Source organism: Lytechinus pictus, chromosome 19, assembly GCF_037042905.1.
Source record: "Lytechinus pictus isolate F3 Inbred chromosome 19, Lp3.0, whole genome shotgun sequence".
NCBI lineage: Eukaryota > Metazoa > Echinodermata > Echinoidea > Temnopleuroida > Toxopneustidae > Lytechinus > Lytechinus pictus.
Window position 1 is genome coordinate 4,208,229 of NC_087263.1, and position 19,673 is coordinate 4,227,901.

The window sequence follows — 19,673 nt, forward strand, 5'->3', positions numbered from 1 at the left end:
GTGGGTGTTTCATAAAGCTGTTTGTAAGTCAAGACTGACTTTAAGAATGACTGGTGATCCTTTCTTGCACGCTAAACCATCACCAATGAACATTTTGGTAATAATAATAATACTAACGGTATATTTACCCAGGTTAGCCACTTCAGTTCCGAAAACTGTTCTCCCAGCGGGCCCTGCTAATATTATTACCCGGCTAAGCTAGGCTACCTATTTGGTGCACACAGCTTTTTGAGGAATTACTTCCTGCCGGTACCCATTTACCTCACCTGGGTCGAGTGCAGCACACTGTGGATGAATTCCTTGCTGAAGGAAATTACGCCATTGGTGTATACCATTTACTACAAGAAAGGATCACAGCAAAGGATCATGAAACACCCACCTGGGTATTACATTAAATGGTTAATAATGAATGAACTAAAAATGCTTTGAATTTTACATTTTCCGGGAAGAGGTCATATTGTGTGGATAAAATATACGCAAATGCACATAGTTTAACTGTAAAGTCACTATCGTGCATGTTAGTGACTATATGACTTAAAGCTTTTTGGGAAACAGCCACATCCCATACATGACAACCGGCTTTACAGATTTCAAGAGACTTAGGGAGGCTTTTCTCTTTTGTGTAAATATCAAAATCTGCTTTTCTTAAACAAAAATAGGATTGTCATTTGAGATGTATTAGTACACTGTGACATGAGTTTAATACAATATGCATTTAACAATCATGATTGTCTTTTGTATCTTTAAGTTAAAAGATAGTAGTTGCAGCAAACAATTATTTCATGAGAAAGCCTATAAAATCAAGGTTAATTGTCAACATATTATCATATATCTAGATCTTGTACATAAATGTAAATTTATCTTTGTGAAATCATGAAATCTTAGCATGAATTGTAGCTCAATACTAATAATTCTGATGATCACTAACACAGAAAAGCATATGTGGGGCAGTGTATTAATATTGGTCGGAAAAATACAAATTTTATGGAATTCCGTGCTTATTTTGCTAATTTCTCAGCAATTACGCATTTTCTTCCAGAGCCACTTGGCACAACTTTTTTATTTATACATATACAAACACTTGGGTGGTAGTTTTATTGGATTCTGTTCAAACTCATTTTGAGATCGTTACTACAACTGGTATTTATCTTGAAAGCTATTCTTTGTATATTTCATGAGATTCGTATAATCCGAAAATGCCGTATCAATTCAAAGTTTGTAGGATTGAATGCTGAAATAATATAGTTGCATCAAAGACCTTGGGGTAGTATTCTCATACTTCCAATTAAGTTTGCTATAGAAAACGTGATTGCTCTATAAAAATTATTTGATTAAAAATGTATCATTTTTAAAGAATGAAAAAGAAAATTCATGCTTACTTCATTTAATTGCCTGAAAGACATTCACATTGCAAGTAATACCTGTATATTATTACATTACACCCTTACATGTATGTTTCCCATTGTAAAATATTTTATTTTAATAGTTCATTAATAAGTTTCCTTTTCTAGTTTTAGTTCGTGGTGTGGCTATGTGAATGCAATTAATAATCCTTTATAAATGTATTATGTATTAGATTATTTATTTATAACATTTTCTATACCTCATTTACATGTTTGTTGGTTCCAAATTTCTGTTGTGTTATTTTATCCTGAATTGATTTTGTATTTCCATTTTTAGAATAGAATATTCCAAGAGCAGACAGACTTTTGTAATAATTTGAAAACCATGAAATAGATAATCCTTTCTTAAAAAACTCTTTTAATACAGAAGTAAAGAGAATTACAAATAAGTTTTGAAAAATAAATGTATCAAATTTAAACGCTGTGTGATTCCAAATTCAAAACAATTTCTTTTTCTTCAAATTTTTTTTTCAAATACAAAATCACTCTACTAGCCATACTTATTGTTGGGATGGTAATATGGAAGTCATATGATAGACATCACTAATGAAAACTAACTATCATTATTATGCTAATTGTTACATAATTCTATTGCATATGGCTATATTTAATATATTTCGGGTATCCAATTATCACCTTTGGGTACAATTCAAAGACATGATATGCTCATCCGCTCATGCCATTTATTCTCCCATTTTCTTCTCTCTTTATGCATTCTGATCAACGGATATCTCTACTGTCCTTTTAAATCTACCAACCCCTACCTCTTTTACCTCTCCTCTGGAAAATATTTCCCGACTTTAGGATGGGTTCATGGAATTTTTTGAGGAGAACGGCAAGGTCCTGGCGAGGGAAACCGTCTCGTCCATCATGTCGTCGGCGTGCCGCTTCGCAGTTTTCGGCGCGGGACTCGCAGCCCTGGCGTGCCTCCTCAGAAGATAGGCAACATTCCTTCATAGTCTTCTTTGTCCGCTAGTTTTATTGCTTTGTTATTGAGAGAAAAAAAAAGTGAGGACAAATTTGTTTGAAAAGTCACATGGAACGGCATCGTTTTTGCCCACGTGTGTTTCTTGTTTTTGTGTGATGTTTTGTACGCACTTCTCTTCTCTTCAATTTGCGTTCTGCCTTTTTTTTTAATTGAATACCCAAGATCTTTCTTTTCTTTGCCACTCTGCTGATATATTAAAATATAATTTCATCATTTATCTTACTAATGCTTTCTAAAGAAGAGGAAGTATGAATAGCAAGTTTTAAGATAGAAAGTAAAAGGCAAGATGTCCTGCTCTAAAATTATATCTATTTCTGAGAAGTCAGAAGGAACTTTTGATCTATTTCTTGGAATCTCCTTGCTTTTTCCATTGGATGAATTGATATTGTAGAAATTTGGGGGGTTGTTGTTGGTGAGAGGGCTTGCTAATTTATTAACTTATTTGGCTTTATAAAGAGTTGTGAAGATTTCCTGTGTGACACGAAGCACAATATTTATCCATATTTTCTCTGGTGGACCCGAAAAGACTGGAATAGGAATACCTCTTGAATCGGAATAAAGAAATGGAATACTATTGGTTCATTTGATTTCAGCTTAAGTTTCCTTAATTTACTTTTTCAATTTGTCCTCTCTAGCCTGTGCAAATAGTTCCCCTTATAGTCACCCAGAAGCATGCTTGCATGTTCAAATAGCCAGCAAAAGTGTATTTTAATTATGTAATTCTTTTGTTTTTAGTATCGTCTTGCATGTTTGGTGTTTGTGGTTGCGGTGGAACGCTGCACTTTATGTTAGATGGGGGAAATCAACTTTTGATTTTAAAGGCAGAGCAATTGAAGATTAGTCTGCATGTACAGACCTTTGGTTGTCACATAGTGCATGCAGAGTCTGGAATAGGAGACTATATATGGCTGCATGACAAACATGGGATGTGGTGTCCAGTCTTCACACTAGACATGTTATTATTTGTTAAAGTGTCAAATCACGAAAAAGTAAAGAACCACAATGTATTTACTGTTTTGGTTTAAAGGCAAAAGAATGAAGTCGCAGCAAACAATTATTTCATGAGAAAGTCTTTAAAATCAAGGTTAATTGTCACCCTATTTCATAGATTTAGATCTAGTACATTAACATCAACTTATCTTTGTGAAATCATGAAATCTTTATAGTTGGAAACTGACAACACTTATGATCACTAACACAGAAAAGCATATGTGGGACAGTGTATTAATGTTGCTCGGAAAAATATACCCGACATTTGATGGAATTCCATGTTTTTTTTCTCAGCAATTACACATTTTCCCATTGGCACATATTTTTCATTTATACATCAGGGCTCCACACTAACCCTTTTTTTCTACTGGTCCAACCTATTCATGTCGGACCAGTAGATACCCATTTTTTCCATTTTATACCGGTCCGAACCTAAGATCTACTGGTCACAAAAAATAAAGAAACATAAAAAAAAGGCGCGAGTTGATTTTTGCCGTCCTTTCTTGTTACCCCCCCCCCCAAAAAAAAAAATGAAGGAATGAATGAATGAAAGGCAAAAGAAATAAAGAAAGAAAGGAAGGAAATAGAAAAGGTAAAGAAAGGCTAGATCTGAAGGAAGGAATAAAAGAAAGAAGGAAAGGAAAGGAAGGAAGGAAAGAAAGAAAGAAGGAAAGAAATGAAGCAAGCAATAAAGAAACAAAGAACAAAAGACAGAAGTAATGAAGGAAAGAAAGAAGGAAAGAAGCAAAAAAAAAGAAAGAAAGGGTAAAAGGTGAGATGGAAAGTAGGAAAAAAGAAAGAAAGAAAGGTAGGAAGGATTGAAAGAAGGAAAAAAGGAATTAAGGAAGAAATAAAGAAAAGGTTAAATGATAGAAAGAAGGAAAAAATGAAGGAAAGAAATAAAGAAGGATCGAAGGAAGCAAGCAAGCAATATAAGAAAGAAAGAAAAGGTAAAAGAATAGATGAAAGGAAGAAAAAAAGAAAGACAAAGAAAAGTAGGAATGAAGGAAAGAAAGGAAGCAAGCAGTAAAAAAAAGAAAAAAGAAAGAATCAAAGAAAGAAAGAAAAGGATAGATGGAACGAAGGGAAAAAAGAAAGAAAAAACAAAACACAGAAAGAGGGAATGAATGAAAGAAAGAGAGAAAGGGCTGAAAGAAGGAAGAAATATAAAACAAGAAAGGGTAAAGAAAGGATGGATGGATGGAAGGAAGGAAGAAAGAAGCAAAGAAAGTAAGAAAGAATGAAGGAAAGAAAGAAAGAGTAAAAAGAAGGAAGGAAAGAAAGAAAGAAAGAGTAAAAAGAAGGAAGAGATAAATATAGGATGGATGGACTCAAGAATTAAAGAAAGAAAGCATGAGAAAAACATATTTTTTAAAGGATAGAAAGAACGAAAGACAAAGAAAAAAAGGAAATTTAAAAAAGAAAGACAGTAACAAAAAATGAAAGAAGAGGGGGAAGAAACAAAGAAAGATTGAAAAGAAGGAAGGAAAGAAAGAAAGAGAACAGAGGCAGAAAGCTGAAAATTAACAGTTTCTTTTTTGCTCAATTAAAATGTAGCTACACACACACAAATGCATATGTGGGGCTATCATGTATTCAGACGGTATCACTCGAAACCCGATCTGTTTGAACTAAAACAGAAGTGAAAATTTCTCCTTTTACTGCTTACAAATGACAGTTACCCCAATTTTTAAGAAATATGGACATTATATGAGCTTTTCATGAGTGAAATGTGAATTTTTACAGTTCTGCGACAGATTTCTGCCAGAGGTTAGCCAAGCTTCGTTCGTGCAGCCAGTAGAAAATTTACCATGTGGGCTGTGTGGCTGGCTGGCTACATGTACACTGTATGTTACCCTAGTAAAATTTGCATGCGATTCATTCTGTGTGTGAATGACAGAAAATTATGGGAGGAAAATGGTTTGCAATTTGAGTCATGGAACATTTTTTATGTTTATGTTGGACCAGTGAATTTGACCATTTCTGGAAAAGTTACTGGCCCAACAATGGTTTTTATTACTGGTCATGTCTGACCCGTAAGTCTTGCTATTTCTTGAAAAATTACTGGCCCGACAATGATATTTTTTACTGGTCATGTCGGACCAGTAAATCTTGCTATTTCTGAAAATCTACTGTCCTGACAGCAATTTTTTCCTGTCGGGGACCGTCGGACCGGGGCTAGTGTGGCACCCTGTATACATACAGACACTTGGGTGGTCATTTTGTTGGATTCTGTTGGAACTCATTTTAAGATCATTACCACAACTGGCATTTCTTTTTAAACAGGAAATCACTTTCCTTAGATACTGCTCAACCAAGCTATCTTTCTTTCTCCTTTCTTTTGTAATTAAAAGAAAGCTCTCATTTACTCCCAACTTGGTGAGGATGTAGTTGGCATTTAAATTTGGAAACAATTAGTTTCTTGGACGTTTTTCTCTACTCGTGGGCTAAAACTACAAGTTTGAAACGCCAAGGCTATGGTAATAACGTGTAAAGGAAACTGGTTATAAATGATAAATGCATGAAAGTGAAGTTTGAAAACATTGCGCACTCTTTTGCATGACACAGGCAAATATGAATGTCTAGTATGTAGCTATGCATGAAATGTCTTGTATATCTTTGTGTTTTAGTCAATGTCTTAGATTTGTATCTGCATGCCTCTATAATAACATTTCCTGAAAACAAACTATGTAGGAGGTTTAATTTATATGTTTTACAAAAAAAATCGCTAATTTATGGATACAATCAATAATAGCTTTGTTGAAATTATTAAAATGTGGAAATAAAATCATTTGAAAATGCATTTACCCACAGATCTGAATAACTAGCTGTATCAGTAATAGGTGTAATAGACATCAAGATCATAAAATTGATCTTTTTGATATATCAAAATCATTTTTTTTAACGTGGAATTGTTACATGTATGACCTTTTGTTCTGCCAACACAGATTTTGGTTTTAAATTATATTTTGAATGTCAATGTATCTGCGGGACAACCCATTTCAGTTCCCTTCAAAAATCACATGATCAGATTTTAATGTTAGGTTTCATTTTCTTTTCCTCTCTTTACGATCCAAAAGGATATTTTGAATGTCAATGTATCTGCGGGACAACCCATTTCAGTTCCCCTTCAAAAATCACATGATCAGATTTTAATGTTAGGTTTCATTTTCTTTTCCTCTCTTTACGATCCAAAAGGATGGCTTCATGGATTTCTTTGATCGGAACCAAGCAGCTGAACGAGCTCAAGAATCCCTGTCAAAATTTGTGAGGACTGCATGTGGATACGCTGTCGTCGGGGCCGGGATCGCAGCACTTGGGATGTTCCTGCGCAGGTGAAAAAAGGACACCGAAGGTCGCTTGTAAGCATTTGTGGTGCAACGGCGTCTAAAGCGTGACTCGTGAATATCCCCGTGCTGCGGAATGCCTCTCTATGATTTCCAGTCTGTGGTTTGTGCTATTGATCGCAGTGTCTGCTGGTGTCCCGTTAGTCGAGGTCCGACCCTGAGCGCCGACGACGTCTGATCCAGATAGCCGAGCGGAGAAATCCACCGCCATCTTCAAGTGTGAAGAAATCACTTGCATGCCTTGCTATGCTATTAAACAAGAAAGCGAAAGGATTTGTGATTTCTGCAAACTCTGCACCGTTGTCTCTGCGTCAGTCACCGCTTCAAGTTCTATTTAAAGTGAAGCTGAGTCTTCAAGCACTTCTGGCTGCATCTGCATCACTTCATCGGTTGAAACCAGTACAGCATGACTTGCGCGTGTAAACACTGATTCACAATATGTGATTGTAATGCTATCTCCATTGCCATTCCATCATATAAATATATGTATTAATAGGAGCATTATTATGGTGCTTTTGTCAAATAGGAAATGTCCGCTGTAAAATCCCAAGTTCCTGTCCCCTCTACAGAGAGTGCAACTGTTCATCATTTTCTGCTCCCAATTATTTCCTATTCCAATATGTCTTCATCCATTCATGCTCTGAGACATTGAGAGTGTAAGCTTGTACCCCAAATGCCAAATTCAATTATATATTGGACCTTATGAAAAGCAGTCCTAACAAATGATGGTCCTTGTAAGTCAACTTGTCCAAAGTCTGTGCCATGTGTTTTGTCCGGAATCCCGCAATGAGGTGCTTTGCATCTTTTCATTGCAGCTTTCCTGTGTGTCTCCATTTTCTTGTCAAGGATGTTCTGTGAGGATTAGTAATGAAAACCTGCTCGCAGGATTCCTGCAGGAAAACTGGGGCTCTGACTTTCGACAAGGTGGCTATAAACGTTGGTCTTCACGAAACATGAGCTTGGCCCCCAAAATCAACCTTAAAGTCTTTTGTAGTGGCAATTTGTGTTTGGACTACATGTGTTTAGTTAGAGCAAGTAGTGTGTACAGTAGATAGAAATATGCCAGATAATAGAAAATATTTCATTGTTTTACCCATGTGAGAAATGATTGACAAAATAGAAATATATGACCCTTTTTTTCATATGTCCATGAGGAATAAAAGAAAGAAAACGAAATCTTTCCTGTACATAAAATGTATTTACCTGTAGGTATGTTGATTTCTGTAATGGAAGAAAGCAAATACCTCTTTTCAAGTGCAATGTAACGTAGGTTAATCATTAAAGAGAGGGAAAAAATAAGTAAAAAAAAGATAAGTAAAAAAAAAATGTTAAGCTATTATAAAGGGTTTATAATTTCTGCCCTTATTGGTTAGCTGGGACAGTTAACATTTTATATTGACATGTTGCATAGCAAGGTGCTAATCTCAATGAAACTATCAAACTTTATATTGTAAGTAGGGCCATGAAAAGTTCGTATAGAACAACAAAATCATAATTTTTCCTTGGGTCATTTCCTTCAAAATGTTACCCTTAGAATATCTTGTGAAATTCTGTTGTCAACGAGAATATTTTTGGTATTTATATTTCAGTAGTCAACCTAATAAAGTATCATAAGACAACAAGTTCAAATAGAAATTACTTGGTAATAATAAACATAATTGATTATAATAATATGTAGCATTTATGAGGCGCCGATTATCTAGTTGCCTATTCTATGCTGCACAATATATATTACCACAGCTTCAGCTCCAGCTGCTAAAGGCGCTTGGGTGCATTCAAGGAATTAATCCTGCCGGGTACCCATTCACCTAACCTGGGTTGAGTGCAGCACAATGTGGGTAAATTTCTTGCTGAAGGAAAACACGCAATGTCTGGGATTTGAACCCTTGTCCCTCTGATTTTAAGACGAGAGTCATAACCACTAGACCACAATGCTTTTTTTTTTTACTTCAGCAGATGTGCTTGTATTATGTATTTGTAATACATATATGGCTACTAAAAGGAGAACAAAATTATACATACTTTTCTAAATTTTCCAAAATGATTGCATTATATCCATAATTCAATAATCTGTTAGGAATATAATCTTTCATTATTTAGTGTTGTGCCTTGAAGCAGATGAAAAATATACATGTAGAAATTTCCATGCCATTCCTGATTGAAAATTAAGGTATGTTACCTTTTCGTATTCAAATAATAAACATCTGGGTTATAAAAAGAATAACCCACATAAGGTACCTATTGGAACCATTCTAACATGCTTAAGATGGTAGTTGAGTGTGTTTGACAATCTCAGGTGTTAAATACACCATGGGTTTTTAACATAACACCAAGTAGCCTTGAAATAATGTAACAAGCAGAATGTTTTATGATAACACCATATTGAAATAAAACCATGAATTGACACTGATGTGTTTCTCTGTAAACACTGATGGTGTTGGTTTAATGCCACTTATTACCAAATAGTGTTAGATAACTAACCAGATGTGTATGATAACGCCAGTGGATTTTAAACTAACACAATGAATTAACACTGGTGTAAAATAGCTATTGCATTTCTCTATAAACACTCGTGTTGGTTTGACATCATTTCTTGTGTTGTCAAAGAAACTTTAAACATCATTGGATCAAAGTTTTTTTCATCTTGCTGTATGTGCTAAGAGTGAAGTTAGTGTCGCATTGTATCAAAGCATTTTACCACACCAGGGGGCCTATCGCAAAAATAGTCGCCATCCATATCAATACAAAAAAACAAACGCAACTCCAAAATGTGCGATTCTGACTGGTTGGAAAACAAGTTGTGATGGAATTTTAGAGTTGTGTTTGATTGTAACTCTTTTTGCAACTGGTCCCTAATATGCAAAACATGTTTTTAAATCTTCAGAGTCAAATTTCGCCCGAGTCAAAAAGGTTTGACTTACGTAGATTCAACTAAACATGTATACATGTATCTGTATCATTAGGGATCTATGCGTGTGAATTAATTTTTTTCTTCATCACAATTACATTATCACATAATATGTTTACATTGGTAACAGTGGAATTTAGCTACATACATTCTTCAGTATTCCTTTTTCAGAATATACCTGTATTGCTCGTACCGAGGTGTGTTGTCTCATGAAAAATCATACAATTTGAATTGCTATTCAAGATTATTTATTGCTGTTTCGTCAGTCCTTGTAAGCTATGGGAGCTCTATACATGTATATGGCGTTTGATTGAAAGCTCACTTTGCGCACAGAGCTAATTGAGGGAATAATGGCAAAGATTTTGTTTGCAAAGATTTTCTTTTTCAATTTGACCACTTGGTTATACCATCCAAAGGTACCATTTATGTTGGTTACTTCAGCAAGTATTAATGATACAGAGAGGCTACTAAAAATATCCACTGCCTGAGGTTTTAAGTGATAAAGAAATTGCAGGATTAAAAATTAAAGTGCAGTTTTTGTGTATATCGGACAAGATGTTATCAAAAGGTACATGTATTTTTAGAGTTTGGGTATTTTGCTGCAAAATTTTGAATGAATGCTGTTTATTGAGAGTTATGGTAATTGGATTGTTTCATCACTTAGATTTTGTTTAATATACCTGCAACTCACTCGCGGTTAGCTCATGCTGTATCAAGGAAAAAGGGTGGGATGGGGGGGGGGGGGGCTCCTTAAACTTAATCCAAATCAGCAACTGATATAAACCACTTTAATTTTCAGCTTGTATGAGTTGTGAGTGTGTTTAATGTGAATGTTAATTGTAAAAATGTATGATGTGTTTATTTATATATTTTTTTTAAGTTGCTCATTATTTTCAGCCATCGGAAGGATCTGTGTACTGTAGATTTGAATTTATTCAGTTTTTGTCAATGGATATTCTTTACATTTAAAATGTTTTATTAAAAAATATGTCATCCAAGTAACATTCAAGTAACAGAAGTACTGGTAGGAAAGCACACAATCTCTCCTCTATTCTTTTCAGATTTTCTCCATTCGAATCAATTTACATTATGATGATGATGACGATGTTGATTATTATAACAACATTATCGTCATTAAGAACAGTATTATCATTTTCATCATCTGATGGTGATAGTACTATTTCTTAAGTTACTGTTTTTAATGACGACAATGACGATGATGATGATAATCACTTTCTAAATATTACCAGGTTTGTCATCACTGTCATTATCATCAATTATATACATGTGTGAACAAGATTCCCATATGAGGCTAAAACCTCTGATTTTCAATCACATTTTCTCATAAAACAGATAATTCAGTGGACTTTATCATTGTTTGCACTAATCTAACATGCTCTGCAAGTCATCATTTTCAAAGAAAACATAAATGCCTAGATTGTATCCTTATCCCACCTATAAGGTTTCATGTCAGTAAAAAGTAAATCTAAGAAAACAGCAGGCTGTTATTAAGAATGATGTAATTAAGAAATAGAGATTTATTCAGATATTTTAACTTGATGTGGTGTTAGCTCGATGTTTGTAATTAAAGATGTTTTTTGCTCTTATCTTAACTAAAACACATTTTCATTTGCGGAAAGTTATTATACCATGTTCATTTAAGTTACCAAATTTTTTTTTTACTACTATAATGAACAGGAATGTAGTCCAGGCCACATTTTGCGAGCCTCGTCCCGAGTCACATGTACAATGCTTTTCTTTACTACTATAATGAACAGGAATGTAGTCAAGGCCGCAATTTGCCAGCCTCGGCCTCAGCCGGAGTCACATGCACAAGGTTTTCTCCAGCGGCCTCGTGACTTAGAAGTACCGGCCTTGATTATATCCCTGATAATGAATTTGTAGGCAATTCTATCCTGTTCTGTTCGTTTCTCCTCTCTTTCTCATACACAAGTTTCTCCATTTGTCTTCTCTCTGTTATTTCATTCCTTTCTTCTTCAAATCCTTTTCTCTTTTATAATGTCTCTTTGCACTTGCCAATCGCCACTATCTTGGAAACATTTCACAAACTGTTTTTTTCATTGATTTCCACCAACTTATTTGCTCTTAGCCAATCAGATGCAAGGATTTTGGTAGCTTGTAACAGTTGTCAGTGAAAATCACTGTGGCCCGAATTCACAAAGGTGGTTTTGAAAACCCACTGTTGAATCCATGGTTTATGCAGATTTCTTGTATAAATTACGCTTATTTTACCGCGTATATTAAAAAAATGTCCCATGCTGATGCACGCTTTTGGCCCAGTGCGCCAAATTGACACCTGTTGCCGTGGTTATCCATGCTATTTTATTCATGAGTCCATTCTTCAAACAGTGGACTCATGAATAACCATGGTAACAGGCATCAATTTGGCGCATAGTGACAAAAGCGTGCATCAGCATTGCAATTTTTTATACACGCGCTCAATTTATACAGGAAATCTGCATAAACCATGGATTCAACCGTGGGTTTTCAAAACCACCTTTGTGAATTGGGCCTTGTGTTTTGTAAAATGCTCCCCATCTTTATAGAAATCTGATCATCACCATCAACCTGATCACCATCCATTTTTTTCCAAATCGAGATTTTTTAAAATTTATTTATAGAATATAAATCCTATTTTATTTTCCTACAGTCAAATATCTCTAAAAGTCTAGATTCATGCAGAATAATAAATTGTGACTTGCATTACGATTCGCTGAAAATTTAGGCATTTGGTATTCTTCCAAATATCTTCCTGTATCCCTCCTCTCATTATACCCAATATCCTTCATTTGCAATTAGTTATACATGCATGCACTTGTGTAAGCAACAAAAACGCATTAGTTCATTCATGGAAGAAATACCATTTTGTATATTACATGTACTATATAAGCTATGTACCCACGGCAACTAATTATGTGTTGTTAGGGACAATGAATAGATTTTGATGCATATTCTAATGTTCTTGTGAGGTTTTTTGTGTAGTTGTTAAAAAACTTGATGGAAAGTTTGCTATTTATTTTTATATGATGAAACTGTGTCTGTGAAATATTCCTTGCTCTGTGTATACGTGTATGTACTTTATTTGAGAAGAGAACTAGTTTTATCTTGTCATGTTTTATTTAGGTGGAGATTTGGAGTGGTTTGGTGGCATGTATATATATACTGCATTATAAACAAAAGACAGACTTTGATATGACATATGTTTGTCGGAGTATGACTCAGAAATGATCAAACGTCAGACGATGTATAAGTTTCTGTTTTGTAGCTGTTTTATACCCGTTTCATTTACTAATCTCTATGGAAAAAGCTAAATGGACGAATTCACAGTTTTCTAGCCCCTTTCCAAAAAGGCTAGAAAACTGCCTTTTTCTAAAAGGGCCAGAAAACTGCTTTTAAAAAAGAGAAAAACAGGTACAAATCAGTTATAGTACACCAAGTTAAAGGGTGAAGGAGTATATATGTTACTCATAAACAGTGAGCATTTATTAGCTGGCATAATGTAGCAAGTACTATGCTGTGTGCCAATCCGATATAGAAATATCTTAAAATAAATTATCAGCACATTACAGAGATCCCAGTTATAACTCTTGTATGTTTAAGTTTCTTCTGTTGTCCATCTGTGCATATAACACATAATTCACAACTCTGTCTAAACTATATTTTCCTTATGTTTACTGCGTTCTTTTTCAATGCTTTTTTATTGGTGGCGATGCATGGCATTTGAATGATCCTACCGTGACAGGTACTTGACATCCCAGATTGTCAAAATGAGCCAGGACTATTCAAGATTTGTGTCGCATTTGGCTTTCCATAATTGAACCAAAATTTATACCATAATGTAAAGTCAAATAGCAGGTCTGCACTTAGTAGATTGTCAACTCTGATAATTTCAGTGATTTACTTGGTTTTGATCGGCTATTCAGCCTGCAACTGTTACCATGGTATCTGTCAGAAGATGGCAGCTTTTCACTGCTGACAACTTTTAAGGCCCAGGGGGTGTTTCACAAAGATTTAAGTATGACTTAAAGTCACACATAAATGTGTTATGAAAGGCAAGACCACATTGGACAGATCATGCCAAGAGGGCGCGCTCTACTGCGTATTTATGAATAAGATTGCGTGTTGCATATCATATGCGCGTTGGCATTTAAGTGCGACTCTAAGTCATACTTAAATCTGTGTGAAACACCCCCTGGTCATCCTGAGACTTAATGGGAAATAAATGTAGATGACAATTTGATGACACCAGACTCTGAAAACAATATCTAATTCGTAAGAAACCTGTGTAGTTTGCATCAGCTTATGCTGAACCATTGGCTTTGTTTATATTTCTTGCCTGATTCTGTTTTATGGTTTGGCCATAAAAGAGATGATGGTGTTGTTTGTGAAACGTGGATCAGGACACTCTTTGTTTCTGGGTCGCGTAACAAAGGTTATCAATCGATCATATGCTTGATTTTCACGATTGATTGTATATGTAGTCAATGCAATCAGTCGTAAAGATGTTCATCTACGATGATGGCCAAGCTTTGTGTTACGGGCCCCAGGTCTGGGATGTGTTTTTGCCATTGATTTCTGAGTAAACCTTCAAAGAAAATTAAAAGTGATTCTGGAAAATTTAATTAATAAATGCAAACTCACTTGAATAGGACTTACAGGTGATACTGCGAAACAAGATCACCCTTCATTTAAAATTTTCAAAGATCCTTTGATTGTTTACAAATTGGCTCAAAGTTATTATTACAGGAATCCAGCAAGTTTTGAAAATATCCCAATCATTTCTGACTTGTGTTTTCTGGAAACTGAAATGAAAGAAATTTCTTCATGCTACTTTCCCAGAAAAACACCATCACAATTGTGTACAACTGAGTTATTCTTTGGCTTATAAATCATTTAATAGAATAACAACCTTTGGTTACAACATTCAAGTGTGATTAGTTAGGTATTTTACAAAGATTTAAGTATGACTTAGAGTCGCACTTAATTGCCAACATGTACACCATATGAAACGCGCAATCTTATTGATCAATACGTAGCAGTGCGCATCCTCTTGGCATGATCTGACCAATGTGGTCATGCCTTTTATGACGCACGCGATTAGGTATTTAAGTGCGACTCTAAGGCATTCTTAAATCTTTGTGAAGCATCCCCCTGGTTTAGACCAAAAGCTTCAGTCTGTGTATATTGGTTGTTCCGCTGAACTACGTTGGCTCCACTAGTAAAATGTCGGAAATTGTTAGATAAATCCCCAGAAACGACAGTTATTCCTGTCTACCCCTGGTTTATTTATTCAATGATATTGTCTATATGTTCTCTGTTTTGAATTAGTATTGCAGTTCACTTAATGGCACATTTAGATATCACTTTGTTGCATTTTATTTATTTTTTGTTATCTCATGAAAAGGAAGTATGTTTACATTGTAGTTGCAAGAGTCTTGTGTTATTATGCAGTGCAAATTGGTTTGATTGTACGGAATTGGCCCAATCTGTAATTGATCAATGACTTTAAAATTATCGCTGTGAAGGTAACACATACATTACATTTTAATAAAGAAAAGTGGAACATGGGTAGAAAGATTGCACAAGGGAGAAAAGAAATTGTTGTTTTTATTAGCAGGTGGTTTTTCTGGGCAGGTGTATCCATTGAAGTGATATACAAGCAGGTGGTTCTTATAGGCAAATTGTCTTTAGAGTCAGGTTCCTGTAATGTTTCAATGAGGAATGCCATTCCTTGGAAACCTAACCTGGGGGCTGTTTCATAAAGCCGCTTGTAAGTTAAGAGTGACTTTAAGAAAGACTGGTGAACCTTTCTTGTAGTAAATGGTATGTTCATTTCACCTGTCATTCGCCCTTAAAGTTGCTCTTAACCCACCAGTGATCTTAGTACACATACACTTTCAGCCATTTATTTAACCAGCCTACAAGTTGGTTAAAATATGACCAACTATTGGTTAAAGCAAAATGGAATGCAAAACGAATACGGATTTTTAACAAACGGTTGATTGGTTCATTACAAATTTTAACCAACTTTTTTGTTGGTTAAAAGTCATAAGAGAGTAAATAGTAGATTGGTGGTTGCCAAAGCTGGATTGACTTTACATTGCTATACATTACGCATTTGTTGTATAAAAAATATACATCAAAGAAAGTTTTCCAGTTGAAGGTAAGACAAGACCCCGTAACATTAAGAGCTCCCCCCCCCCGACGTTAATTTGCTTCATTTTGCTTCATTTCCTATATTGTGACTGTATTTCCACCTCACAGCTCAAATTAAGGGGGTCTCTCAAATACACCTATCCTTTAATACACATCATCTGCTATAATCTTCAAAGGGCTATGCAGCCTATCTCGAAGATGAAATCAAATATTAATCTGTATATATCAGAATGAATAAAAAAAAATCAATTAATTGATTTTACTATGTTGTAATTATTGTTTATACTATTTAAGACAATATTTTCTTAAAGTAGTGTTATGTTATTTTGCTGATTAAAATCTGTGATACCTGCTATAATCTTCAAATATGAAGAGACAGATAAACTCTTATTCAAACTCTGAATAAGAACGAAACTTATACAAAATCAGTTTAGGTGTTATTTGTATGTTTCCATGGTGATTTAGTGCTTACAATAGAATTCTGGGTTATGCCACATGATTGTTAGTGGAATATGTTATATTTATTATGATTGAATTTTTATGATGATATCAGATATGTTTAATATTGAAGGGCAGTTATTTCATTTGATTTATGAAATGTTTGGTTCTAGAGTAATTTCCAAACGATGAAATTGGCTTGTTGATAAACTCTTTCCTTACATCATATGCGTCTTTTGGCGGAGAGGCACTATATGAGTTTCCTTGATTTTCATTTTTTCCAGAAATATTTAAGAATCCCCACAGAGGAATGGTATAATTTATCTTGTCTGGATTGTTGTGACGGTATATCATTTGTCAATTTTGGCTAATATAATGCATTCATGTAGTTCTTTTTACTGTAATGAAACTTCATTCATATTTTGAATATTTATGGGGGGTAAAGATCAGTGTCAGGGTTGGTTTTAAACATTAAGAATGGTATTCATGTCAGTACTACATGTGATATTGAAGATGGGGGGGGGTCATAATGAAAAAAAAAAGAATAATAGTTTACCTGCAAAAAAGCACCATGGCATGCATGGCTATGGGGGGGGGGGGAGAGGTGGCAAACCCTTTTTTTTCTTCCCTCTTTTTTCGGGGGGGGGGGGTCATGTTACCCCTTCCCCTTGTAGGTTGAACTTGAAGATTTGCCTCATGGTGCAGAGTGACAAAAATAAATACCCCAAAACAAGAACTTTTTGTTTTTCATGAGATTAAAAAAAAGATGCTAGCATTGATATATTTTCAAGCTTTGGTTAATTATTTTAGAGACAGTTTATTGAAGCCATAATGGACCATACAGTATAGTACAGTATATCAGTTCACTGAATATATAAAGTAAAAGGGATATAAGCTAACTTACTAAGAGATAATTTGTCAATAAAAATTTGATGAAAAGATGCTTCCTGCATTTATTATTGTTTATTTAAAATGTAAGTTCGCTGATACCTTTGTCCAAACTTTATTTCACAGCTCTCAGTGAATTCTGTTTTGCAAACTTGGCTACATTATATCACTTTGTTGTGTCATTCTAATATCAGTTATTTAACATTTTTTGCACCAGCTACATATAGGTGGTTTGAATAAAATTGAATAAGACTATTTTAGAATTGCTGTAGGGGAAATGTGACTGCAGCATTATTCATTCGCTTAAAAGGCTGTTTTAGTGTAAATAGTGACCTGCTACAGCAGCATTCGCTATACATTAACTGTATAAAGTTGAAACATTAAAAAACTGCAAAAGGAATTAATAATAAGAGTAAGACCAATCAAATTCTTTACATACAAACAAAATGGTAATATCATACCATATTTAGCAATGTATGGATAGCTATGCTTTCATATTAGTTTTGTTATTGTTCATCTTTGTTTTGTCTTAACATGTTGTTGGTCTTTCCAAACCAAAATTATACTGCCCTGCTATTTTTTGTGTTTGTAAATGTACTATATATATGAAAAAAATATGATGATGAAATAATATCGCCCGCTGAAAAATGAAATGTCTACCTTTTTTTTTGTCCTGATGTAGTGTGTTTGTAAGACCATTGTCAAAACACATAGCACATAGTTTAAGCCTGTTACTCTAACAAGTTGTTAAATCCTTATTGAATTTGTTTAACATTTTTTAAACAACTTGTTTGAAACTTTACCAACAGCTGTAAGAGTGATGGACTTGAACAATGTGCTAAGAATTTCAAGCAGCGTTTTTAGTGTGAGTGATAGTATTTGATTTGATTTTTCATTTATTGTTTCACATTAAAAAAAAACATACATCTTGAACATATGAGAAGATGATGACAAAAAATAAATAATTTTAGTGTTTTACAAAGAAATACAATATCGTGAAATATGAGGAACCTATTAAAAAGCATAGCTTGTAGACATAGGTTCCCAGAAGAAAATAATGAAGGATTAAAAACTCCTAACGCAATGAAGCGAGATAAATCAAAAGAAATAGATTCATCTAGTCAGAATTTGGGTGTTCTTCAACAAGCTGTTTAAAATAGTTTAAACAATATCGTTTAAACCTTTTTAACAAGAATCGTTAGAGTGAGGGGCTTAAAATTCTAAACAGCATTTTTACAGTGAAGAGAGTTTTCCTCTGTATAGGTAAAGAAGTAGATCATCGAATCAGAAATAGAGATGCTCATTAAAGCCCCCATCACACTTATTCCGAATCAAGCAGAATTGGCCTGAATGAAAGGACTATTGTTTGACCACCAATTGGTCATTTAAATCTACTTCCAACATCGTTCGAGAATACCCCTCGAATGTTTTGAACATGACCAAAACCTTCGGGACGGCCAAAAGAAATGACAAAAATATCTCGAATGCACTCAGAATGCAGTCAGAATATTTAGAATGCCCCTAGAATGTCCAAGAACGTAGCACGAATTATCAATCTGACTCCATTGCGGTTCATTTTGACTAGTGTATGATGATACACCTGGTCAATTTACTGAATTTCAACTCCAGTTTGATGAATTCATAAGTTCCTCCCAAAAATTTCTAGATTTTTTGAATATTTTTTCTTTCCAGCTTCTGCTCGATTCCTGCTGATTCCGAGTAAGTGTGACGGGGGTATTAAAAAATATAGAGAGAAAGATAACTATTAAAAAGGAAAGGGTCAGTGATTAAGAAGAGTATGGATAGAGAAAGATCCAAAGTTGTGTGACAAGGGGGCAAAAAGAGGAAATGGAAAATGAAAGCATGTAAGAAGAGAAATGATTATATAATTTAAATGGAGAGAGAATTGGAGCTTTAATAGAGAGGACTTTTTGAGAAGGAATGGACTTCGCCTTTATTGTTATTTTTTTCATTATTCATCCACCCAAAGATCATAAAACGGTTAAGGCTTAAGCATAATCTTTATCATTTAGCGTTAGATTTTTAGATGAATCAAATCTCATTAGGATTTCCATTAGCTTTAATTCTCGTTTTTTTTTCCTTTTTTATTTCAACCGCACAATAAAATTAATGAATATTTCTGAGAATAGGGCCTAGGGCAATTATGTTGTTTCTTTTAAAGCTCTCTTTCAAAGGTTATAAAGCTCTATATACAAACTGACCCTTTTATCCCCCTTTTCCATTTTTATCCCCAGTTCTCCCTTTTCTGAAATCCGTCGTGGGGCTCTAACGTTTAGGCCTATAGATATTGTGATAACATAAAGGCATGCTGATATAATGCAAGCAACCAATTTCATTATGAAGAAAATTAGAATGGACGCCCTCTATCGTCATAACGTAAACAAATTATGCAAAATTTTCAACATATTTCTGTCACTAAACATGGCGAATCACACGAATTCATCGAGTATCCCGGAAGGGGACGGGAAAATTGCAGAAAATGGTGTTAAAATAATTTGTTTAGGAGATTCCGC

At 34.5% G+C, this 19,673-nt stretch overlaps 1 protein-coding gene across 3 annotated transcripts in view; it reads left to right on the plus strand.

Annotated features, from left to right (window-relative positions):
- The window catches only part of LOC129282400 (bcl-2-like protein 1), a 42,397-nt gene extending 29,156 nt beyond the window's left edge, over positions 1-13,241 (plus strand). For 2 of the 3 annotated variants that reach the window (XM_064113633.1, XM_064113634.1), the window contains exon 5: positions 6,580-13,241. In XM_064113633.1, the coding sequence (XP_063969703.1) occupies positions 6,580-6,720 (141 nt within the window). In that variant the 3' untranslated portion in view covers positions 6,721-13,241. Of the gene's footprint in view, positions 1-2,207; positions 2,342-6,569 lie in introns of all 3 variants that reach the window. The other variant, XM_054918287.2, reaches the window with a different exon arrangement.
- The last annotated feature ends 6,432 nt before the right edge of the window (positions 13,242-19,673 follow it).